The sequence below is a fragment of the Papaver somniferum genome, unplaced genomic scaffold (genome assembly GCF_003573695.1).
Source record: "Papaver somniferum cultivar HN1 unplaced genomic scaffold, ASM357369v1 unplaced-scaffold_10, whole genome shotgun sequence".
In the NCBI taxonomy this organism is placed as follows: Eukaryota; Viridiplantae; Streptophyta; class Magnoliopsida; order Ranunculales; family Papaveraceae; genus Papaver; species Papaver somniferum.
Window position 1 is genome coordinate 13,877,284 of NW_020618825.1, and position 20,129 is coordinate 13,897,412.

At 36.4% G+C, this 20,129-nt stretch overlaps 2 protein-coding genes across 2 annotated transcripts; both read left to right on the forward strand.

Annotated features, from left to right (window-relative positions):
• Nucleotides 1–3,199: 3,199 nt before the first annotated feature.
• LOC113326386 (ankyrin repeat-containing protein ITN1-like) lies at nucleotides 3,200–14,171 on the forward strand. The gene is made up of 4 exons (XM_026574123.1): nucleotides 3,200–3,344; nucleotides 12,594–12,821; nucleotides 12,918–13,363; nucleotides 13,503–14,171. The coding sequence occupies exons 1-4, from the start codon at nucleotides 3,200–3,202 to the stop codon at nucleotides 14,169–14,171; spliced, it is 1,488 nt and encodes a 495-aa protein (XP_026429908.1).
• Nucleotides 14,172–17,736: 3,565 nt separating this feature from the next.
• LOC113326387 lies at nucleotides 17,737–19,838 on the forward strand. Its single transcript, XM_026574125.1, has 3 exons — nucleotides 17,737–18,180; nucleotides 18,331–18,759; nucleotides 19,671–19,838. The coding sequence occupies exons 1-3, from the start codon at nucleotides 17,737–17,739 to the stop codon at nucleotides 19,836–19,838; spliced, it is 1,041 nt and encodes a 346-aa protein (XP_026429910.1).
• Nucleotides 19,839–20,129: the final 291 nt, after the last annotated feature.

A 20,129-nucleotide genomic window follows, 5' to 3' on the forward strand; every position in this document is an offset into this window, starting at 1 on the left:
GGCCGTTGGAACCTTATCTTCTAGTGTCTTGTGTCCATCACGCAGAGGTCTGCGTTTGCCACTTGATCACGCAGAGACATCCTCGCTCGTTCCACGGGTTGATCGACACGTATACTGCTCAGAGTGTTTAATGAAGGTGGTTGAGATGCCTGCTCGTGTCAGACAAGTGTCTTCTTCCCCAGTCACGTTCGTGTCAGCTAACTTTCTCTCCACCGTTGATCTTAGCTTCTTTTGGGATGAGATAAAGTAACTCCTTGGGGTTTATTTGGTGTTCCGTAGTGCATCGTATTTTGATGTCCTGGCCTGCATGCTTTCCACGTATTTTTCTATATACACGTGTCTGATGGTGAGATATATGTATACACAAAACCTTATAGTTGAAACAACAAGGATAATAAAATCAATCTTACTGCATCAAGCTCACCCAATGGCCTTGGAGGACCACTGACCTGTACAATAGACAAAAAAAATCATAACCAAACTACAGTTTAGGGATAATTCATATAGAGCAGAAGATATAAGATAACTAAGTTTGCTGTTTGTTTCGTTTGTTATATAGCTCTTTCCTCGCAATCCTTAAGCCTGCAAATTCAATTTATAATCCAAACCAATAATCCAAATTTCTCACAAACTCTAAACACTCCTTAATTAACCAACACCCAATGCTTAAAACTTCATGTTCAACAAAATCAAAACATACCCAATACTTCAAATCTAACAAAAAAAAAACAACAAAATCAAAAACCCCAACTCTTTCAAATACTTGTTAGGTCAAAATCAAACACCCTAACTCTTTCAGATTCCATTTAGGTCAAAATGAAAAACCCTAACTCTTTGAGATACTATTTAGGTCAAAATCAAAAACCTTATTAACTCTATCAAATGAAAAACTAGTTTTTACCTGATGATAATCCAAAAAACTGCTACTGAATCAGAAGTTGAATGATTTGAGTTCGGATTTCAGGAAACAATTCGGTTTAGGAAACTGCTGTTGTATATCGGGATTTCTTGAAAATGAGTTTTGATGGGATTAGGTTTAAGAAACTAAGAAGAAAGATAGATGGGTTTTTGTTGAGATTATTAGTCCCACATTGTATGGGAAATCTAAGATCCTGCGGTTTATAATCTCTTGGGGCCTCTCCACTCATTGCCAATTGGTTTTGAGTTGGATGCCCATATTCTAACATGGTATCAGAGCTAAATACTTATCTGTGGGATTTTGCATGAATTGGAAAAATTTATTGACTGAAAAAGCTATCTCTGGACGTGTGATTAGGAAGTATTGTAACCTGTTGGAGTCTTGCAACAATACAAGAAACGTCAGATGTATCAAACAATAAATATAAAGAACCGTATCAAACAACTCTACCACGAACAAATTGATGAGGGCAGAATCACAGGTTCAACAAGCTGTCCTTAACACATTAGTTCGCGGGTATACTCTGAAGTAATGTTAATCCCAACGTGCGAAGATGTGTCCAGGATAAGACTGCCCGATATAACTTGAGTTAGCACAACGCAAGTTACCCACTCTTGAACTCAGCAACATGGATGGAAGTAAAACGACGCACAAAAACACAAGAAGAAGAAGAAAAGTAGACCTAGAGATAGTCGCTGCTTATGTATTTTAAAAACAAAATTTCGAGTCATATTTATAGGATGAGATACTTGCAAATCAAGTTAGGTTTTGGTTTTCTTCAAAAACAAGTAAAACTCGTAAAAGGAATTTCCCACAAATAAAACTCTTAAGAAAATATTTTTGGAATTAATTTCCTAAAGCACTTGGTATACGCGCATGGGCATCGGTTGAAACATGTATTTTTCTCCCCACCCGTTCCACCCACATTGTTTTACAACATATCCATGAGCACATGGTTATATAGTGGAGCACCTCTTTAGTTTTCCACAATGTGGAACTAAAGGTTCCATTTCATTCACTAAAAAATGAGTGAGTATCCTTAGACCCTTAGGTCATGAGATCAAACCACACCAAGACCAAAAAATCATTTATTAAATAACTCAATTTCTCAAACAACTAGACTTCGATAAACAGTAGGATTTGATAAAGGAATACCACCTACTGGATTTAATTAAGTCGAAGTAGTAAATGGAGTACTTACAGGATTCGCACCATGCATATTAGCACGCTCTAACAAGTCTTCAATGTAGCGTCGTTGGGAGAGAAATAATCCATCAGCAGTCCGTGTTGCTTCAACACCAAGGAAGAAGGAAAGCTCACCAAAATCTTTTAAAGCGAATTCCTTATGAAGAGTATTAATCAAATCTTGCAAGCAACTTGGATTGGAGCCCGTTAAGATGATATCGTCAACATACACTAGCAAATACACCATTAGATGAACGACGGATGAATAAAGAAGAGTCAGCTCGAGAAGCAACAAAACCAAGTTTTTGAAGAAAAACCTTCAAACGGGTAATACCAAGCCCTCGATGCTTGTTTTAATCCATATAATTATTTATGTAATCGATAAACATGATCGGGAAATTAGGGATCAGTATAGCTTGGGGGATGTGTCATATAAACTTCTTCCATAAGAAAGCCATTGAGAAAAGTATCCTGAATATCTAGCCGACGAATTGGCCAAGAATGGGACAATGCCAATGTTAGAACAACTCGTATGGTACACGGCTTTATAACCGGACTAAAGGTTTCCCCATAGTCAATGCCTTCTCGCTGATTAAATCCCTTAGCCACGAGACGTGCTTTACGACGTTCGATAGTTCCTTCTGCACGTCGTTTGATCTGAAAAACCCACTTACAACCTACTATATTCATACTAGAATTTTTAGGAACCAAAGAACAAGTTCCATTTTTGAGAAGAGAGTAGTATAGGTCATCCATGGGCTTGCGTTGGATCATTCTTCGCCTGTGAGTAAGAAAGAGTCAGTAATCTTTGTATGTTTAGATGCTAACAATACCTTTTTCTGGATAATACCGTCCTTTTCCCTTGTAATCATAGGATGATCATTTTTGATTACAGGATTAGTAAAAGAGATATTGGAAGGATGGGGATTAGGTACAGTTGGAAAATCAGATCTGGGTGCCGTAGGGATGGTGGGGAGAAGTGAGCTTAAAGGGGCGGGTGAAGTTATACTAAAACGAACTGGAGAATTATCTAGGGAATGAGATTCAGTAGATTCAGATAAGGACAAAGGAGTAGGTGACGTGGTTTCTACTGGGATGCTAGAAAGTGGGGTGGAAGGTGTTGTTTGTGTGTCAGGAGGGGAACTGGTACGTGAGATTGCTGGGGATGAATGTAGGTTGGGTTCGTGGTCTCCAAAAGAGGGAAAAGAAGATAAAGCACCGGAATTAAGAGATGTGGATGGTATAGGCAAAGAAAATGGATAAGAAATTTACCTGTGGTGGAGTCGACGGAGAGGGTAGTACGGTGGGTGGAGCTGCAGAAGGAAAATTAGACTCATCGAAAACAACATGACGTGACTGGTAAACCCGTCCAATATCCCAAAAATACACATGGAGAGAAACAAGACTCTAATTTATTTGCTCGATAGTCACGAAGATGGGAAAAACATAAACACCCAAAGGTTTGAAGAGACAAATAATCTCGAGTTGGATGTCCATATTCTAACATTTTTGGTGAAGAAAAGTTTTAATTTCAAGAGAACAGTTTTCTCTTCTCTCTGAAAACTAAGCAGATTAGAGATATGTGAAGAAGAGAAAAGTCTTCTCTCTGAAATTTGGATGAAAAATAGAGAGATGTGGGAAACAAAATATCAGAAAATTAATGACAAAAGAAAATAAAATAAAACTACTAAAGCCCATAAAAAACCGTATAGTACAAAAAAAAACATACGGTGTACAACGGTTATACATGTTGACATACGTTGTACCACTAATTAATATTAATAAATAAAGTATTAACAATTTGTGCAACGGATATAGACGTTGTTAACTGTGCAACGTCTATATCCGTTGCGCACCTCCGAAAATGAAGGGTTGCTAAAACCAGGATATGGTGTAGTTATCCTTGTATAAATATTGTGCGGCTCCGTAAGTTCTCTTATGGGAGCATTTCCGATTAAATTAATCATGGTTCTCTTGTGGTTAATTTAATTGATTATTTTGGGTACGAATTCATATTTCATGTGACTTGTTAATGTCCAAAGAAATCCTTCTTTCTTGTGAAAGTACGGTCACTTTTGTTGTCCTTTCAGGAATGACATTTGATGGGTGAGAGTTCTTAATTGAACTTGTGCTTAAGTGTGATTACTTGATAATAGGTTCAGACTTAACCAAACTCTATATGATCACTATCAAGTAACGCAGAGTTAACGTTTGTGTAATTTACTTTCAATTATAATAATAACAATTATAATTGCGGAAAGAAAAAGTAAATGACACAGCAAGATTTTGTTAACGAGGAAACTGCAAAAACTGAAAAACCCCGGGACCTAGTCCAGAATTGAATACTCTCATAATTAAGCCGTTATACAAAAGTTATTCAATTACTTTTATGGAAGTTATATAAGTGGTGCAGAATATGGTTGATTGTTGGATTGAATCATATGGTATGGGTAGCTGCAGGATAAATAGATTGTGGGGGGTGGATTTTTTGACTAGTAGACCAGGTCAACAAAGACCTACTTTCTTTCTTTTCTTTCTATTGCAAAAAATTAGCAACAACTAGAATTTGTTGCTACATCCGTACCAGAAAATGGAAGTCAGCCTACTTTGACTTGGTCAAATATTTTCGCAACAGCTTAAATATGTTACTAAACTTTTAACGCGACTTTCGGGGTCAATTTACGTTGACTTGGTCAAGAATTCACAATTAATGGTAAAAAATCCGCAAATGCGTCTGTCGCTAATATTTTGGGTCGCAACAGCTAAAAAATGTTACGAGTCGAAATTCGTAACAGATACCTTTCCGTTGCGAAAATTCGCGTCGCCCCCTGTAGCAACAACTCATTGCAGTTGCGAACCTGATTTGCAGCAGCGGGAGCCTGTTGCAAAACTCCATTTTTGGTGTAGTGAAAACAAGTTTTCCTGTATCTAATTTTATTGTTGGTCGTCATGGTTTTATAAAAATAACATGACTACTGATGAACAGTCGTCAATGTGCTGCATTTTCGACCATGACGACTATAAATGCGAAAAACTAATGTTTGGTCGGCATACTTTGTTTCTTATCGCGGGTGCGGATTAAGTTTTGTCGACATGCAGACTGTTCATGAACTGTGTTCTGAAGATACTTAGTCGGCATGCTTTTTTACAGTCGAGCATGCCGACTTTTCATACTGTGATTTTTTTTTTAAATTTGGAGAATGAAATCATTAAACAATTGTGAAAATCCCCTTATTAGAAGTGTTTGGTTAGTGCGGTGTCATTTGAGAAAAATTTCCTTCGATTCTTTTCCACTAGATCACTGAGTCAATGCCGATTTAGTATCTTTCTACGATCCGTACCAAACCTTGGAATCCTTAAAATTCTCAAAGAAAAAAATACGAACACATACAGAAACATAAAAGAAATAAAAGTCAACTAAACATTGTCTGTCTTATTGATCCGAATGGAAAAAAGAAACCAATGCAGTGTCAGCTCCACCTCTGGATGATCATAGTTATTTCGAGGGTACTGTGGTTACTGCTTACGTTAAGGGTTGCATATCAAAGATAAGATATGTTTCAGGTTGTCAAAGACTTCCAATAATCTAAATGAGGTTACATTTCAACTAAACTCTCACAATTATGTATTTGATTAGGTGTGTACATATGGTATTATAATGATCACGATTTGGGCATGATAGCCTTAATTAATCTACTCCAGGATAGTTTGAAGATATCTTTAGCCGGATAGAAACAAACTTCTTGTATTCATGTGTTCCCACGAGTGACGCCCTCTCAAGATGGTTAATTAGCGTTTCCTTCTCAAATAGATTGAAATTAGTGTTTTCTCCCATCGTTAGCTTTTTCATCTATTATTCGGTTAGCTAAATCAGCACCTGCGCACACGTGGCAAATATAATGTTATTATTTAAAATCTACCCAAAATACCCTTTTAGATTTGTGACAAATATGTGTGTCAGTAATATTTTCATTTTTAGAATACAACTATAGAGTAACACAGTCACTTGGGCCTTCTCTCGAACAATAGATAGGCATTTCACATATGGTAATGAAGAGGACTCTACTGGATTTCGTCACTTCTATGGTAAATTTCATTCCCTGCAAAATCAAATTTATACACAACCCATTGATATCTAACAAACCAGGACTCTTAAGCATTCATCAATTTCATCCGCAATCAACAATCAATCACCAAATACCTACCCCTTAGTCCAGTCTATAAATTGAATTTGAGTCTTCATTCTAAAGCGTGTTTGATATATGGAACAACAGCAAATTAATGATTCAACTTTGGGGTTACGGTATACATGTAGAAATCAAACTAATCTCTTCTCCACTAGTTCTAGGTGGTTACTGGGTTGCCTCTTGTTGGAATATTTTCAACGCCGCTAACCAAAGGGGGGTCCTGGGGGGCATCGCCTCCCAGGCTGTGGTCGACCTGACAGGTCAGGTCGTGGGGGTCCAGGGGAGACCGCCCTAAGAGAAGAAGACCGTTCTCTAAAGAAGACTCATGAACAAGGATATAAGCACATGGACATTAACGTGCTTGGCTACAGAACACATGATTTTATGAAATCAATATGTGTGGAGAAATTTATCTATAATGTCTCTAATAAGACTTATAATGGAAAGTCTAGACATGCAAGTCTTAGACACTACATGGTTAGGCAACTACTCAACAGGGGAGTAGTTACGGTTAACTTTATTGAATCAAAGAGGAATTTGGCAGACCCATTTACGAAAAGTCTACCAAGTTCAGTGGTTTCAATAAAAAGGAAAGAAATGGGACTAAGGTCTGTGAAGGAAGTTTGATCTCCCATAGCAGAAACCCAACCTATGTTTTGAAAAGGATAAACAAGGTTCAATGTGGTACCAACAAGTTATGGATGTGGATTATGGAGCACTAATATAAAAACTTCCCATTTCTTATTAGTGCTGGTTTCTGCAAGAAAATAGGATGGATGTAAATCCTTAATGAGTCTATGATTAGTAAAAGGTGTATCGCAGAAACACCTTCGAGACTTACCTATATGAGTATGGAAATAAGGCCGTTTCCTAAGAGAAGAAGACCGTTCTCTAAAGAAGACTCATGAACAAGGATATAAGCACATGGCCATTAACGTGCTTGGCTACAAAACACATGATTTTATGAAATCAATATGTGTGGAGACTCCGGTTTTATCATAAGGGGTACTTGGTTCAAGACTGGTTTCACCATAGAACCTCGATAAGGCTTTGAGTTTCTTACACTAAGTGAAGGTTCAAATCCAAAAAATACCTATCATTTATGTGTTGATTTCAACGATGATGCTTAGTCTCAATTGTGCTTGAACTACGTTGGCTTGATCCCACTCGGGTACGTAGGCAGTCACTCTGATTTAAAAGTTTTAACTTTGTTTTATGGTTTTTGAAAATAGGGGGAGAATGTTGGAATATTTTCAACGCCGCTAACCAAAGGGGGGTCCTGGGGGGCATCGCCCCCCAGGCTGTGGTCGACAGGTGCAAATTTCGAATCCAAAAGAATTTTTTGAACTGAAGGTTTTATTTGGCCGATAAAAGCCTGTTCGAAAATTTCGAATCCAAAAGACACCATTGATGTCTGTTGATGAAGGAACCTGACGTTTCGTGAATAGAAACCTGTTGGCGAATAAAAACCTATTCCCAACAGGTGCAAAACCCTTTATAAATAGCTTCTCCCAGTTTCGTTTAAAATATAAGAAAAATCAATCTGTTTTCTCTATTTCAAAAAGCATCATCAGAAATCAGAAATCTCTTTGTGTGTTCTTGATTGAATCAAGGGGTACAAACCTTGAATTCAGTTTTCGTTGCAGGGCTTTCATTGTATCCTGAAGGCAATATTTCGCATACCTGTTGTAATCGCCAATTGTTATTGGGAGGGTAGAAATATTTGTCTAAAAGAAATTTATACAAGCCTTGAAAGTTTTTGAGTGCAACACTTTCTTCTCTGTGTCATTCATCCTTCGTGAAACCCATTTTTTTTCCAACACCTCTTTTTTCTGTTATACATATAAAACGATTGGGGCTAAATGAAATTTTCAAAAACGATTTAACATAAACAGAAGCAGATCGAAGAACATCTGAAATTGATCGCAAGTATTACCAAACTCTTTTTTATCATTTGAATTTTGGTTTCTGATATCAAAATTTTGGTTTGCCGTGGTTGAATGGGTTTGCGATTTGTTCTAATTTTTGTTGATTTAGGTTTGTTTATCTGGAATTTTAGGTAATTGGGCGTTTATGCAATTGGGTCATGCTGAAATCGAAACCAATACCCAATTTTAGGTAATTGGGCGTTCATCATTTGATTGTTTGTACTCATAGCCAATTGCATGTTGGATGAGATCTTTAAAATTCACGGTCGGCACTTCCCATAACCTAAATTAAAGGTTAGGGTGATCGTTATTTTGCGGTTGATTGTAAATCAGTTCTGCTGCCCACAGGGAAGGGAGATGATTAAGATCTGGGTTAGATAGGAAACAACGAAGATGACTAAACGTCACCGTTGATATCGATCTTTTGGTTCGTGAGCGTCCACGTGGATAACCGTTTTTTAGGTGTGAGGGTATTTTCGGTAGTCTACTGAAAATGTTCTTTTTCTTGCCACGTGTGTTGCAGGTGACTCAGGTAACCGAACAATGAATGGAAAAGCTAAGGATTGGAGGAAATAATAATCTCAATCTATTTGGGGAGGAAATGCTAATTAGCGATCTTGGGAGGGGAAAAAACAAAAAATAATCTTTTTTTTTATTATTTATTTTAAGAGATATTTTGTAAAAGGATCGTATGTTTTTGGCCATATTAGAGTCTGGATCGTAGAACATGTCGTTGATGCGATAGGGTCGTAGACCGACAGAAGCCCGTTAAAAAATCGTTAGTTGACTTTTGCATTTATCCAAATACCCTGACCATCAGCTGACTAGCGTTGACCGTTAGAATATAGTCAAACTCCTTCCATCCGGTGAAAGATCTCATTTTTCCCACCATTTATTTTGCGGTTCAGGCATTTCACGAACACCTGATGGTATTAAGAAGTCATCTCCTCAGATTCTCTAACTGTCTAATTCCTGCAAACTGAGTTCATAAATAACCCAACTACTAATAGTCCATCAGGAACTCAAAAACATTCACAATCTCCTCCATTTAGCCCCATTACCACGGACAATAACAACGTTAGAAACCATATGTTCCTTGTATCTCTCGAGTTCATATCCGGACTGGATATGATCAGAACCCATTTGTTCGTCGTCCTCCACTTTAGGACCAGATACCTCGATCTTCAATGCATAATGATTATAAAAAAACACAAGTTATCAAGCGTATCTGCGTACGAATCTTCCATGAAAGAAATGGAACCTATTTCTGTTTATAAATGATAAATTAGGATATACTATTACAGTAAAACTTCGATAAATTAATCCGCCATAAATTAATAAGTTTTCTAAAATAATATTTTTTGCTAGTCCCGATTTGGACCAGTGTAATAAATTTTTTAAGTATCCAATAGGGCCCAACTAAAATATAAATTAATAATCATTATAATAGCATTACATTACTGGTGCGTCACTAAAATAAGATTCCAAAGTTATTTGTTTCTTGTTCACATTACTTCATCTCTGATTATATTATAGTCCCTTGAGGAGTTTAGGAGTGTCTTTTTAAAATTGTATAAGGAAATCATTTGGCTTTATTATTGATAAGATTGCTTCTTTACGAGAAACTGGATTCACTTGAGATGTATTCTGATGCACGCTTAATTGTATTTAATATCGATCCTTGACACACTTCTATGTTAAATTTTCAAGAAGCCATTTTTGTATTTCTATTTGAGGCAAATTTGGATTGGAATGACTATACTCACACAATGCTTTTCGAATCTCGTTTGTCATCGTGGATTTTTTGACACCTTTAAGATGAGAAATATGAGCTATTGTTAAACTCTTCTTTTGTGTTGTTGTTTTTGGTTTCTTTTAACATCAAAAGATATATAAATTTATGCACATAATATGCAATTTACTATTATATTATATTATGCCAAAAATTGATTACACATCAATTTGAATTGAAAATAATACCTCAGGATATTTGTTATTATGGGAAACCATTAAGTTTAACTTAAATATTTTCTTTTCTTTTCTTTTATTTTTTGAAACTTAAAGTTAGAGTGCTTCGATAATTAATATCTTATTAATTTATCGATAAATTTCGCTAAATTGATAGAATTTGTCAGTCCCAACATTATTAATTTAGTGAAGTTTTACTGTAGTATTTTTATGGCTTATACATTCTTGCCATTCAAACTGGGCTACTTTAATTTCAACAGAAAAGCAAAATTAGTTGGATTACTAAGGGAAATTAATAAGAAAACGGAAAATGGGTCATTTGTCCAAATATTTTTAAAACATGGTTCTAATGGACGAGTAAAAATTATTACGGGTGGATTGGACAAAAAAAAAGATAGCAATGATGAAACTGGATTCATCCTGGCTTAAACTTAAAAAATAGCGAGGATAAAACTGGATGCATCCTGATGTAAATTAAAAATAAGAAAAAGTATTTGAAAATGGGTAGGATGAAACTGTTTACATCCTGACTATTTTAACATTTTTGTCTATTTAAACAGTATCAAAACCTAGATATTTTTTTCACCCATAAATTGTTAATTTTGGTCTTTTTAACCAATTTTGTGATAATAAAACAGGTTATTAGTGGTTAATCGATGGGATTTAGTAAACATTTGTTATGGAAACCGGGGTTGAATGTTTCAGATAAAATGACTAAGTTAATACATGAACATCCTAGCATCATCCAACTACCAAGAACCAACGGCAACATCAACTGCACCCTCAAATTAGAACTCCCGGAATCACAAAATTTAGCCGTAAGCTTAGTTTAGTTAATTGGGTTACGATAATAGGTCATTCAACTATTTCATATTGGTGTTCAAGTAAAAATATCAAACGGTCAAAATCAGTCTATAACCCTATCACATCAACGGCATGTTATATGTTATACGACCCAGATCCTAGTATGGCTAACATAGGACACTTTTGCAACAACTGAATTATCCTTTGGTTATCAACAGCTGAAATTAACCTTTGGCTAAAAACCAGTAGACGATGTAATACAACCAAAAAAAAATTGTTAGATTCCAAAAAAGAAAAATGGTTGAACAAAATAAAGAATTATCCCTCGGTTGCTTTAGGATATCCGGAGTGAGAAAGAAAAATGATAAATTGACCGATACTTTTTGTCCCGAGAAATCTCACCTCTCACAGATACACTGGCCCCACTTTACCCCTTTTATGATCTCGACGTATAGAACGCTACCATAACCTTCCATTTCCCTCGGGAGAGATTTTGCGGGAGAAGTTGTCGGTAGGTGTAGAGAAACAAAATATATATATATTTAACAATTATTAATTAATTCAGCCCTTCTAAACAGATCGAGATTTCGGACAGCACCAAAACAGCTAGACTCAGTTTTTTGTGTGGGTTCTGATGGGCCCCGCGGAGGACAGCAGAGGGCTCCGGTAGTTCTGTGAAGATTTGGGGCGGTTTTCTTTTCTCGGTTTATTTCGTGGTTCATTAAGACTTTCTGTAATTAATTATGTTGGCTTGTTTTACTAAATCTCAGAGCAATTCTAATGGACTTTTCTAAATTCCTAAATTTTAAGCCACCTTGGGTTTATACATTTTTTTGCAGAAAAAACTTCTTCAGTGGGGATGTAAGTAAATTGTTAGGATGATGTGGAGGGTTAGTTATCTAGACATCCTCTAGTTTTAGAGGTTTTTGCAGAGGATGTCAATCAAAATGTTTAACCAATCAAATTATTGTTATATTAACTGAAATTAAGATACATATAAAAAAGAAAGTAGTTCAACCAATTAGATTAATACAAATAGATTGCAATGCTAATCTAAATATCTGCCAGTTGGAAATAACCTCCCGCAAATTTCTAAAGTGTAGGAAACTATATGTCTTCCTACACCGATAACAATGTAGAAAACACACCGCAATCCATTGGAAATGCTCTTAGCACGACATGGCTATTATTAGAGGAAGGAACACGAGAAGAAAACTTTCTAAATTGTTCAGTTTGATTGTTATACGCTTCTGTTTCTAACTATTTTATCCCAAACGTAACTAATCCAGTATCTAACACACTTTTATTTGCCGAATCCAAATCCATAAAATGCCGGTTTTTTAGTTTCTTTTTCCAAAAATCTTTCCTCCGGTAAGAATTTTAGTTCTCCGTATAGCAATAGTTGCACCACATAGTAAATACGGGAACCGATATTGCTAGGATGGATATCAAAAGATCAAGTAGTGATGATTGTTTTATTTTATATAAATTGATGCACTCTCGGCCTCTAGAAGTTGTGTAACAATTGGTGTGTCAAATATCATTTTGGTTTTCATATTTGTACTTCCGATTCAATATAACTATCAAATATTGGGGGTACAGTAATTCATGTGGACAGATCATCTTCTCTAGAAGATTATAAAATCGACGATCCCTCTTCCAAAAGTTCCGAACAGAACCGAGGAGGGAGTTCAGGTGGACCGAAAGGAGATGTAGAGAATCAACTGGAAGCATCCAAAGCCAAAAAAGCTCCATCACTTGAAGATAAAAAAGCGACAGGAGTGGTGAAAAAATTCATTTTGAACTATATCATGCCTTACTATGCACGAGGTGATCACTTTACTATGGCCGTGCATTTAGGCTGCTTAGTGCTTAGGATTTTACTTCTATATATTATTGTTTTGACTTCTTATTTTGTTAATCCAGCACCTCTTGTCAGACGTCTATATGGTCAGAAGCTGATCCACCAACAAGCCTTGGAATTGGTTAATCATATGGTAAGAAATATCAAACAAGAGCACCATAGTGGGCAAGAAGTAACAATTTATCTAAATAAAAATGATGTTATGAAGACGGCAATAGAATATGGGATCACTGAGTTTGTAACGGTGTATCTGGATGAATACCCTCACCTGATTTGGGAAAAATTTAAGGATTTCACAATGATACAAATGGCAGTTCAAGAACGAGATGAAAATATTTTGAAGCTCATAATGAAAACTAGTGGAAATGATAAAGATTATCTACTTTCTAGGGAAGATGATGAAGGTAACAACCTCTTACATTACGCTGCAAGACTAGCGCCTTCTGCTAAACTAGATTTGGTATCCGGCGCAGCTTTACAATTAGAACGAGAGGTACAGTGTTATAAGGTACGTAACATGCATTCTACCACCTAAGAAGTTTCAGTCTGATTTCCCAATACTGCTAAGCGTTATTTTGATTTATACTAATTATTAGCATCTTTATTATCAAGTAGTTTTTCTAAAAGTAATCTCCTAAATTCGTCAGGGTGTTGAAAAGATTATACCTTCAGATTGTAAGAACCAGAGAAATATAAAAGACGAAACAGCTAAGTCTATATTCACAGCGCAACATACGGACTTAGTGGAGAAAGGAGAGCAGTGGATAAAAGATACATGCGGCTCGTGCATGGTTGTTGCCACCCTTATTGCTACAGTTGCGTTTGCAGCCGTGTTCACCGTCCCAGGTGGTAACATTGGTGATACTGATAACCCTAAAAATGGTCTCCCAGTTTTCTTGAACAAGTGGATGTTTCTATTCTTCGCAATAGGTGATTGTGGTTCGCTTTTCGCGTCAGTTACATCGGTTCTCATGTTTTTAGCAATCTTGACCTCTCGTTATGCTGAAGATGATTTCTTTAAATCTTTGCCACAAAAACTCATAATTGGGCTGCTAACTCTGTTCTTTTCTTTGAGCGGCATATTGTTAGCCTTTGCTGCAGCATTTACCCTTGCTTGCGGGGATAAATATTGGTGGGCTCCAATTCCATTGACAACATTTGGTCTGGTTATGATAGTCTTATTTGCGTTGTTGGAATTTCCGTTATTTGCCGAAATGGTACTGTCTACTTATTATCCTTGCGTTCTCGGAGTCAAGGAGGAACATCATAATACAATGAGATCAAACAAGCCAATTGATCCCAAGAAAGAACGGTGATCAGGTTTATAACTTGGAGGATTTGTTAGCTCTCATCAACGAAGATTGTCCAAGTTGATCAGTATTTGTTGCTGGTGATCATTAGTTGGGTGTCCTGGGTTTTATCATGTATTTTTCCAAGTCTGTGTTTGATAACTCTTTTGTTGGACGTTTTGTTTCAAGTAGTTTTTTTTTTTTTTTTTTTTATTTTTTATATCAGTGAATGAGTTTGCCCTTTGCTGCCTTTAATTATCTGATGTACATTCAAACTTCAATAAATTAATAATGTTGGGACTACCAAATTCTATCGATTTAGTGAAGTACTTTAATTTATCGATAAATTAATAAGTTATTAAATTATCGAAACATTGTAAGTTTAAGTTTCAAAAATAAAAGAAAACGAAATATTTAAGTTAATTTAAAGACTTTTCATAACAACAAATATATTGAAGGTTATGAAACGAAAAAATTAAGTCCAGAAAAAATTAATGTCCTTGTGAATTCAATTGCAAATTGTTTCCTATATTATAGATAAAGTCTAATGTTGCATAAATGTGAACAAGAAACAAACAACTTTGGAATTTTATTTTAGTAAGGTATCATAATATAATGATATTATAATGATTATTAATTTATATTTCAGTTAAGCCCTATTGAACACTTAAAACTTTTATTATCTTATAAATTTAGTGAGGTTATTGATTTAATACAGTGGCCCAATTCGGGACCGGTGAAAAATATTATTTTAGCGAAGTTGTTAATTTATCGCGGATTAATTTATCAAAGTTCTACTTATATCAGAACTATTAATAAATGTTTGACTGTTTTTCGATATAGACTTTCGTTTGATCCATCTTAAAAACCATCTATCTTACGGTTGTAATTTGTGTCAATGTGCTTTGTTTTAAGTTGTTTGCCAAATACAGACTTAAAAAGTCTTCCTAGTTCGAGTCCTACCCCTTTTATTCGAGGCTCGTTTTCTTCACAGACCTACACTAAAGGAATAAGGGGTGTCTAAACTTTATATAGATAAAAGTACTAAGTTACCTTTATCTTTCCTTATTTTCTTTATCCTTCTAGATTTTAAACCTATCAAATCCTTTCAAAACTAAAACCTATCCAAATCATTTCCCTCACGAACTGAAATTAAAGCCTAACATCATCAATCGATTTTAACTATATTGATCGATTTAAAGGAAATTTCATCAACCTTTTTTCTAAAATAAAAATTCAAAATAAATATAGTTGATTGCAACTCATTACTCTTAATTATATTTGTGATTGATTTATCCATACAACAAAAAGTAGATTTACGTAATTATCCGAATTTCTCTTTCATGGCGATTTTTTTCCCAATTTCAAACTCAGCCTCTCAATCAGATCAATCTTGATTGATTCAGTTTGACAGTGTGCTAACTGAACTTCTCCGCTGTCTAAGGACGGGTCTTCGATCCTTCCCTTTAGGGCCGGGATTTATTGGTTAGTGGAGTTTGAATAACCGCTTTTCTGTGTTTTTTTTCAAATCTTTTTTTTAGGGTTTATGATTTGTTTTTTCTTTCCTTATGATTACGGGTAGAACTAAGGCTAGAACACTGAGAATGTTAATGCATAAGCAACATACAGAAGACATAGGAAGATATGTTGGCTCAAAGGATCCGGAGAAAAGACTGTTTCAGCTGGAAAGAAAGACTTTCTCGATAGAAGTAGAATACTATGGAAAGACCAGAATTGTGAAGATCACGGAAAGAGGAAGAAACGGATACCAAGATTGGCTAGCACTCCATCCATAAATGATCGAGTGGCTGAAGAAGATAGTTGACAGCATATTGGAAGAAGACACGGAGAAGGATAAATGGAAGGAGAGGGTGGGAGATGACGTTTATTTAGATCAGATTCAAAACAATACTTAGGGTTTGTACTTACGTCTCAAGGTTCAGGAGCAATGCAGAAGGTAAAACTTTTAGCCTTTGCTTTCCTTGCGGTGAAGACTACCAGTGCTGGCATGTTTTGTCACTAGCTTTGAAGAATTTTGTACCTCAAAACCCACTGAGACAAGGGAGCTTAACTGGTACTTTGAGGTCTCAGGCGGATTTTCCAAATCTTACGCGGCAGCAGGAGTTGCAAGGTGTGGTTAAGGTGTCGAAGAATATAGGCTAGGGAAGAATAGCTGTAATGATCAAAATGAGACTTGGATGGAACATATTTTTACAGATGGATGAAGCAAATACACTCACTGCTCTTGTTAATTTGGAGGGACCTGAATGGAACAGCTTATGGAAGCCGAGCATCTGGGAGCAAAATGGTGTTATGATCAAGGTTTATAAATGGCAAGGTGAAGAAATACCTAAGTTTCCAAGCAACTCTCAGGACAATGCTAGGGAGAAGGTGAAAACTATGGTGTTGGTTAAGCAACAGGTGATAACTCAAAATATTATTCCTATGGAGATGATTAGTGATTCTGAGAAATGGCTTAAGATACGTGGTCTGCCACTGAAATTCTGGGGGGAGGAAAACTTCAATCTCATTGCAGAATCGTTTGGAGGAATGATTAGAATTTCAGATGAAACTTTAAGCATTAAAAAGAATACCAAAATCCATTTCTTTAGAATATCTGTAGGGGGTAAAATTGATAAGATCCCGGCGGCAGTAGTGGAGGAGATAGGAGGAATGCAGTTGGTATTAACAATACAGTAGGATGTGCACTACAAACCACTGCAAGAAATTTCACAGCAAGAGTACTTAAAGAAAGTAGCGGAATTTGGGGAAAAAATAACGAACTTCACAAACTCTGAGTTTACTGCTGCTGACAAGACAGTTTCACTTCAGGGTAATGTAGGGGAAGTTAATATAGGAAGAAGAAAAGAACGGTGCAGGAGTATGGAGGGTCAAGTAAACCTGGAAGCTACAGAAGAGAACTGGGAGTTTATACCAAGGCGACACAATGACGGTATTCATGAGAGTACCAGTAGAAGCACAGGTTCAAGCTCAGCATCCGGTTCTAGATTTAATCCACTAATTCATGATGAGGATCCGGGAAATGAGATTTCGGAAAACAATTCCTCAACAAGAAACTCTCACAGAAATTTGCTGGAAGATACGGTGGTGCAGAAGTTGGAAGAGGTTAAGCAACACAATGAGGGCGAAGATGAAAACCTAATACAGACTACAGTACAGTCTTTAGTGCAAGTGGCGTGTAGTTATGGTAATATAAACAGAGCTCGGCAAGATACTTTGAGAAATAACATGACTGCTTTGGTTCTTCGCTACAGGCAGAGAGTTAAAAGAGCAGAGAGGGTTGAAGGAGTGGAAGATGGAGGCAAAAATAATAATGACGATGTTTCTGAGGGGCTAGAAAATATTAATGAGCAGGGAGAGGAGAATATGATTACAAATGGGGGAGATGGAGAAACAAATAGTGTGGAAGAAATTCGTGCTTCCAGGGAAGAAATATTAACTAATAGATTTTAGAATCTTATGTTGGAATATTAGAGGCATGAACGACTTCGATAAACAAGTTTCGATGAAGATTTTGATTCTTTCGCAGAGTTTTGCAGTCTGTTTAATATAGGAGACGAAAATGCAAAGCATGACTGATTGGTTTATTCGTCAGCTTTGGTATGATGATAACTTCGGTTGGACTTACATTCCGTCAAATGGAAACAGCGGAGGAATTCTAACGATCTGGGACAGTAGCAGATTTGACAAGCTGGATGAGAGGCTTGGCTTTAATAACATCACTGTCTCTCTCTCGAATAGAATCAATGGGTTCCAATGGGAACTTTCTAATGTGTATAGCCCTTGTGAACATGAGCGAAGGACAGAATTCTGGCAGGATATGTATGAAGTGAGGAATTGGCGGACAGGGCCTATTTGCATAACTGGTGACATGAATGCAGTCCGTGCAAGTGAGGAAAGAAATCGCGGTGTTGGAGATAGTCGTAATACAGCAATGTTAAACAATTTTATCTTGGAGTTTGAGTTGATTGACCAACCTTTGATAGGGGGTTCATTCACGTGGTCTATCAATCAGGTTGATCCACTGTTGTGTAGACTCGACCGATTTATTTTCAGCCACGACTTTGAGGAGGCGTTTCTGAATGCCTTATAAGTAGTTTTGACAAGAACAATTTCAGATCACAATCCTCTTTTGGTTATTTCTGATGCGGTTATGTATTCCAAGCCATACTTTAAGTTTGACAGGGTGTGGATTGAGCACAAGGATTTTGCTCAGAATGTGAAGCTGTGGTGGGAGACTTTGACTTATTCCGGCAGTGCAAGCACACGTTTCTTTTTGAAGTTCCGAAATTTGAAGCATTTAATTAAGCCTTGGAAAAAACAGGAGTACGGTCATATTTGTCGAGATAAAAATGAACTTACAACGAGAATTCATGAGCTCAATATTTTGGAGGAAACATTTACGCTCCTTCATAATGAAATGGAGGAAAGAACTTCATGTAAGCTGAAGTTGAGAAACATTGAAGCAGTGGAAGCTAAAAAACGGCATTTGAGATCGAAACAAAATGATTTTAGATGGGGAGATTCAAATACTAGATACTTTCATAGTATGGCCAGTGCAGGAAAGAAGCGAAACACAATTGCAAAAATTCAGGTTGGTGGAGTAGATTGTTTTGATCAACAAATAATCAAGGAAGAAATTCAAAGTTACTACATCAATCTGTGTACTCAGAGGGATGAGGTGAACTCGAGTATGGAGAATTTAAAATTTTCCAAAAATCACAGAGGAAGAAAGATTGTGGATTGAACGTGACTTCACGGAGGAGGAAGTTTGGGAAGTGATTAATAGAATGGGGAGCAACAAAGCACCGGTGCCAGACGGTTTCACCACTGAATTCTTTAAGAGTTGCTGGAGCACTCTAAAGGAAGACTTCATGAGATTAGTCAAAGATTTCCACATGTTTGGTTCAATTGATTGGCGTTTTAATTGTTCTTTTATCACTCTTATTCCAAAAAAGGAGGATTCCTACACTCTTAAAAACTATAGGCCTCTGAGTCTGATTGGTATGGTGTATAAGATCATTTCAAAGCTTCTTGCAGTTCGATTGAAGACGGTGATGCCAAAGCTGATTTCAGATTTTCAGGGTGTTTTTATTCATGGAAAAAAAAATTCTAGATGGTGTTTTAATTGCAAATGAATGTGTTAATAGCAGGATGAAGGCTAGGAAACCTGGTATTCTGTGTAAGATCGATATGGAGAAAGCTTTTCATAATGTAAATTAAAATACTTTGTTCACAATTTTGCAAAAGCATGACTTTGGTGGTAAATGGATTTCTTGGATTAAATGGTGTGTAACAAATACCCATCTCTCGGTTCTCGTAAACGGTGGCTCTACAGAAAAATTTAAACCGAGTAAGGGTTTAAGGCAGGGTGAGTCCTTATCTCCTTATCTTTTTCTTCTGGTGGTGGAAATTCTCTCAAAATTAATAAATGATGCGGTGGAGAGAGGTCAACTAAATGGTTTTCAAGTGGTGAAACATGGCTCTATTATTTCTCATCTTCAGTTTGCGGATGATACTTTGATTTTCATTGATGCGACAGTGGAGGAAGTTAGACGTATTTTCATCATATTGGCTGTTTTTGAAACCATTACGGGATTGAAGTTGAATCTAGACAAGAGCACCATGATTAGTGTGGGAGCCGGAGGAGTGATTGAAGATCTTTCCAGATAATTAGGATGTAAGACAGAGCAGCTTCCTTTTACTTATCTTGACATGCCAATTGGAGCCCATTGGCGTAGCATTTCAGTGTGGGATCATGTTTTGCTTAGAATGGAACAAAAGCTGTCTTCGTGGAAGAAAAGGCAACTAAATAAAGCAGGTAGGTTAATTCTTATCAAGAGTTGTCTTGCGAGTTTACCTATATATTATGTTTCTCTTTTTCATCTTCCAGTAAGTGTGGAAAATAGAATGGTTAAGATGCGAAACTTCTTGTAGGGTGCGCTGGAAGGTAGAAGGAAAATG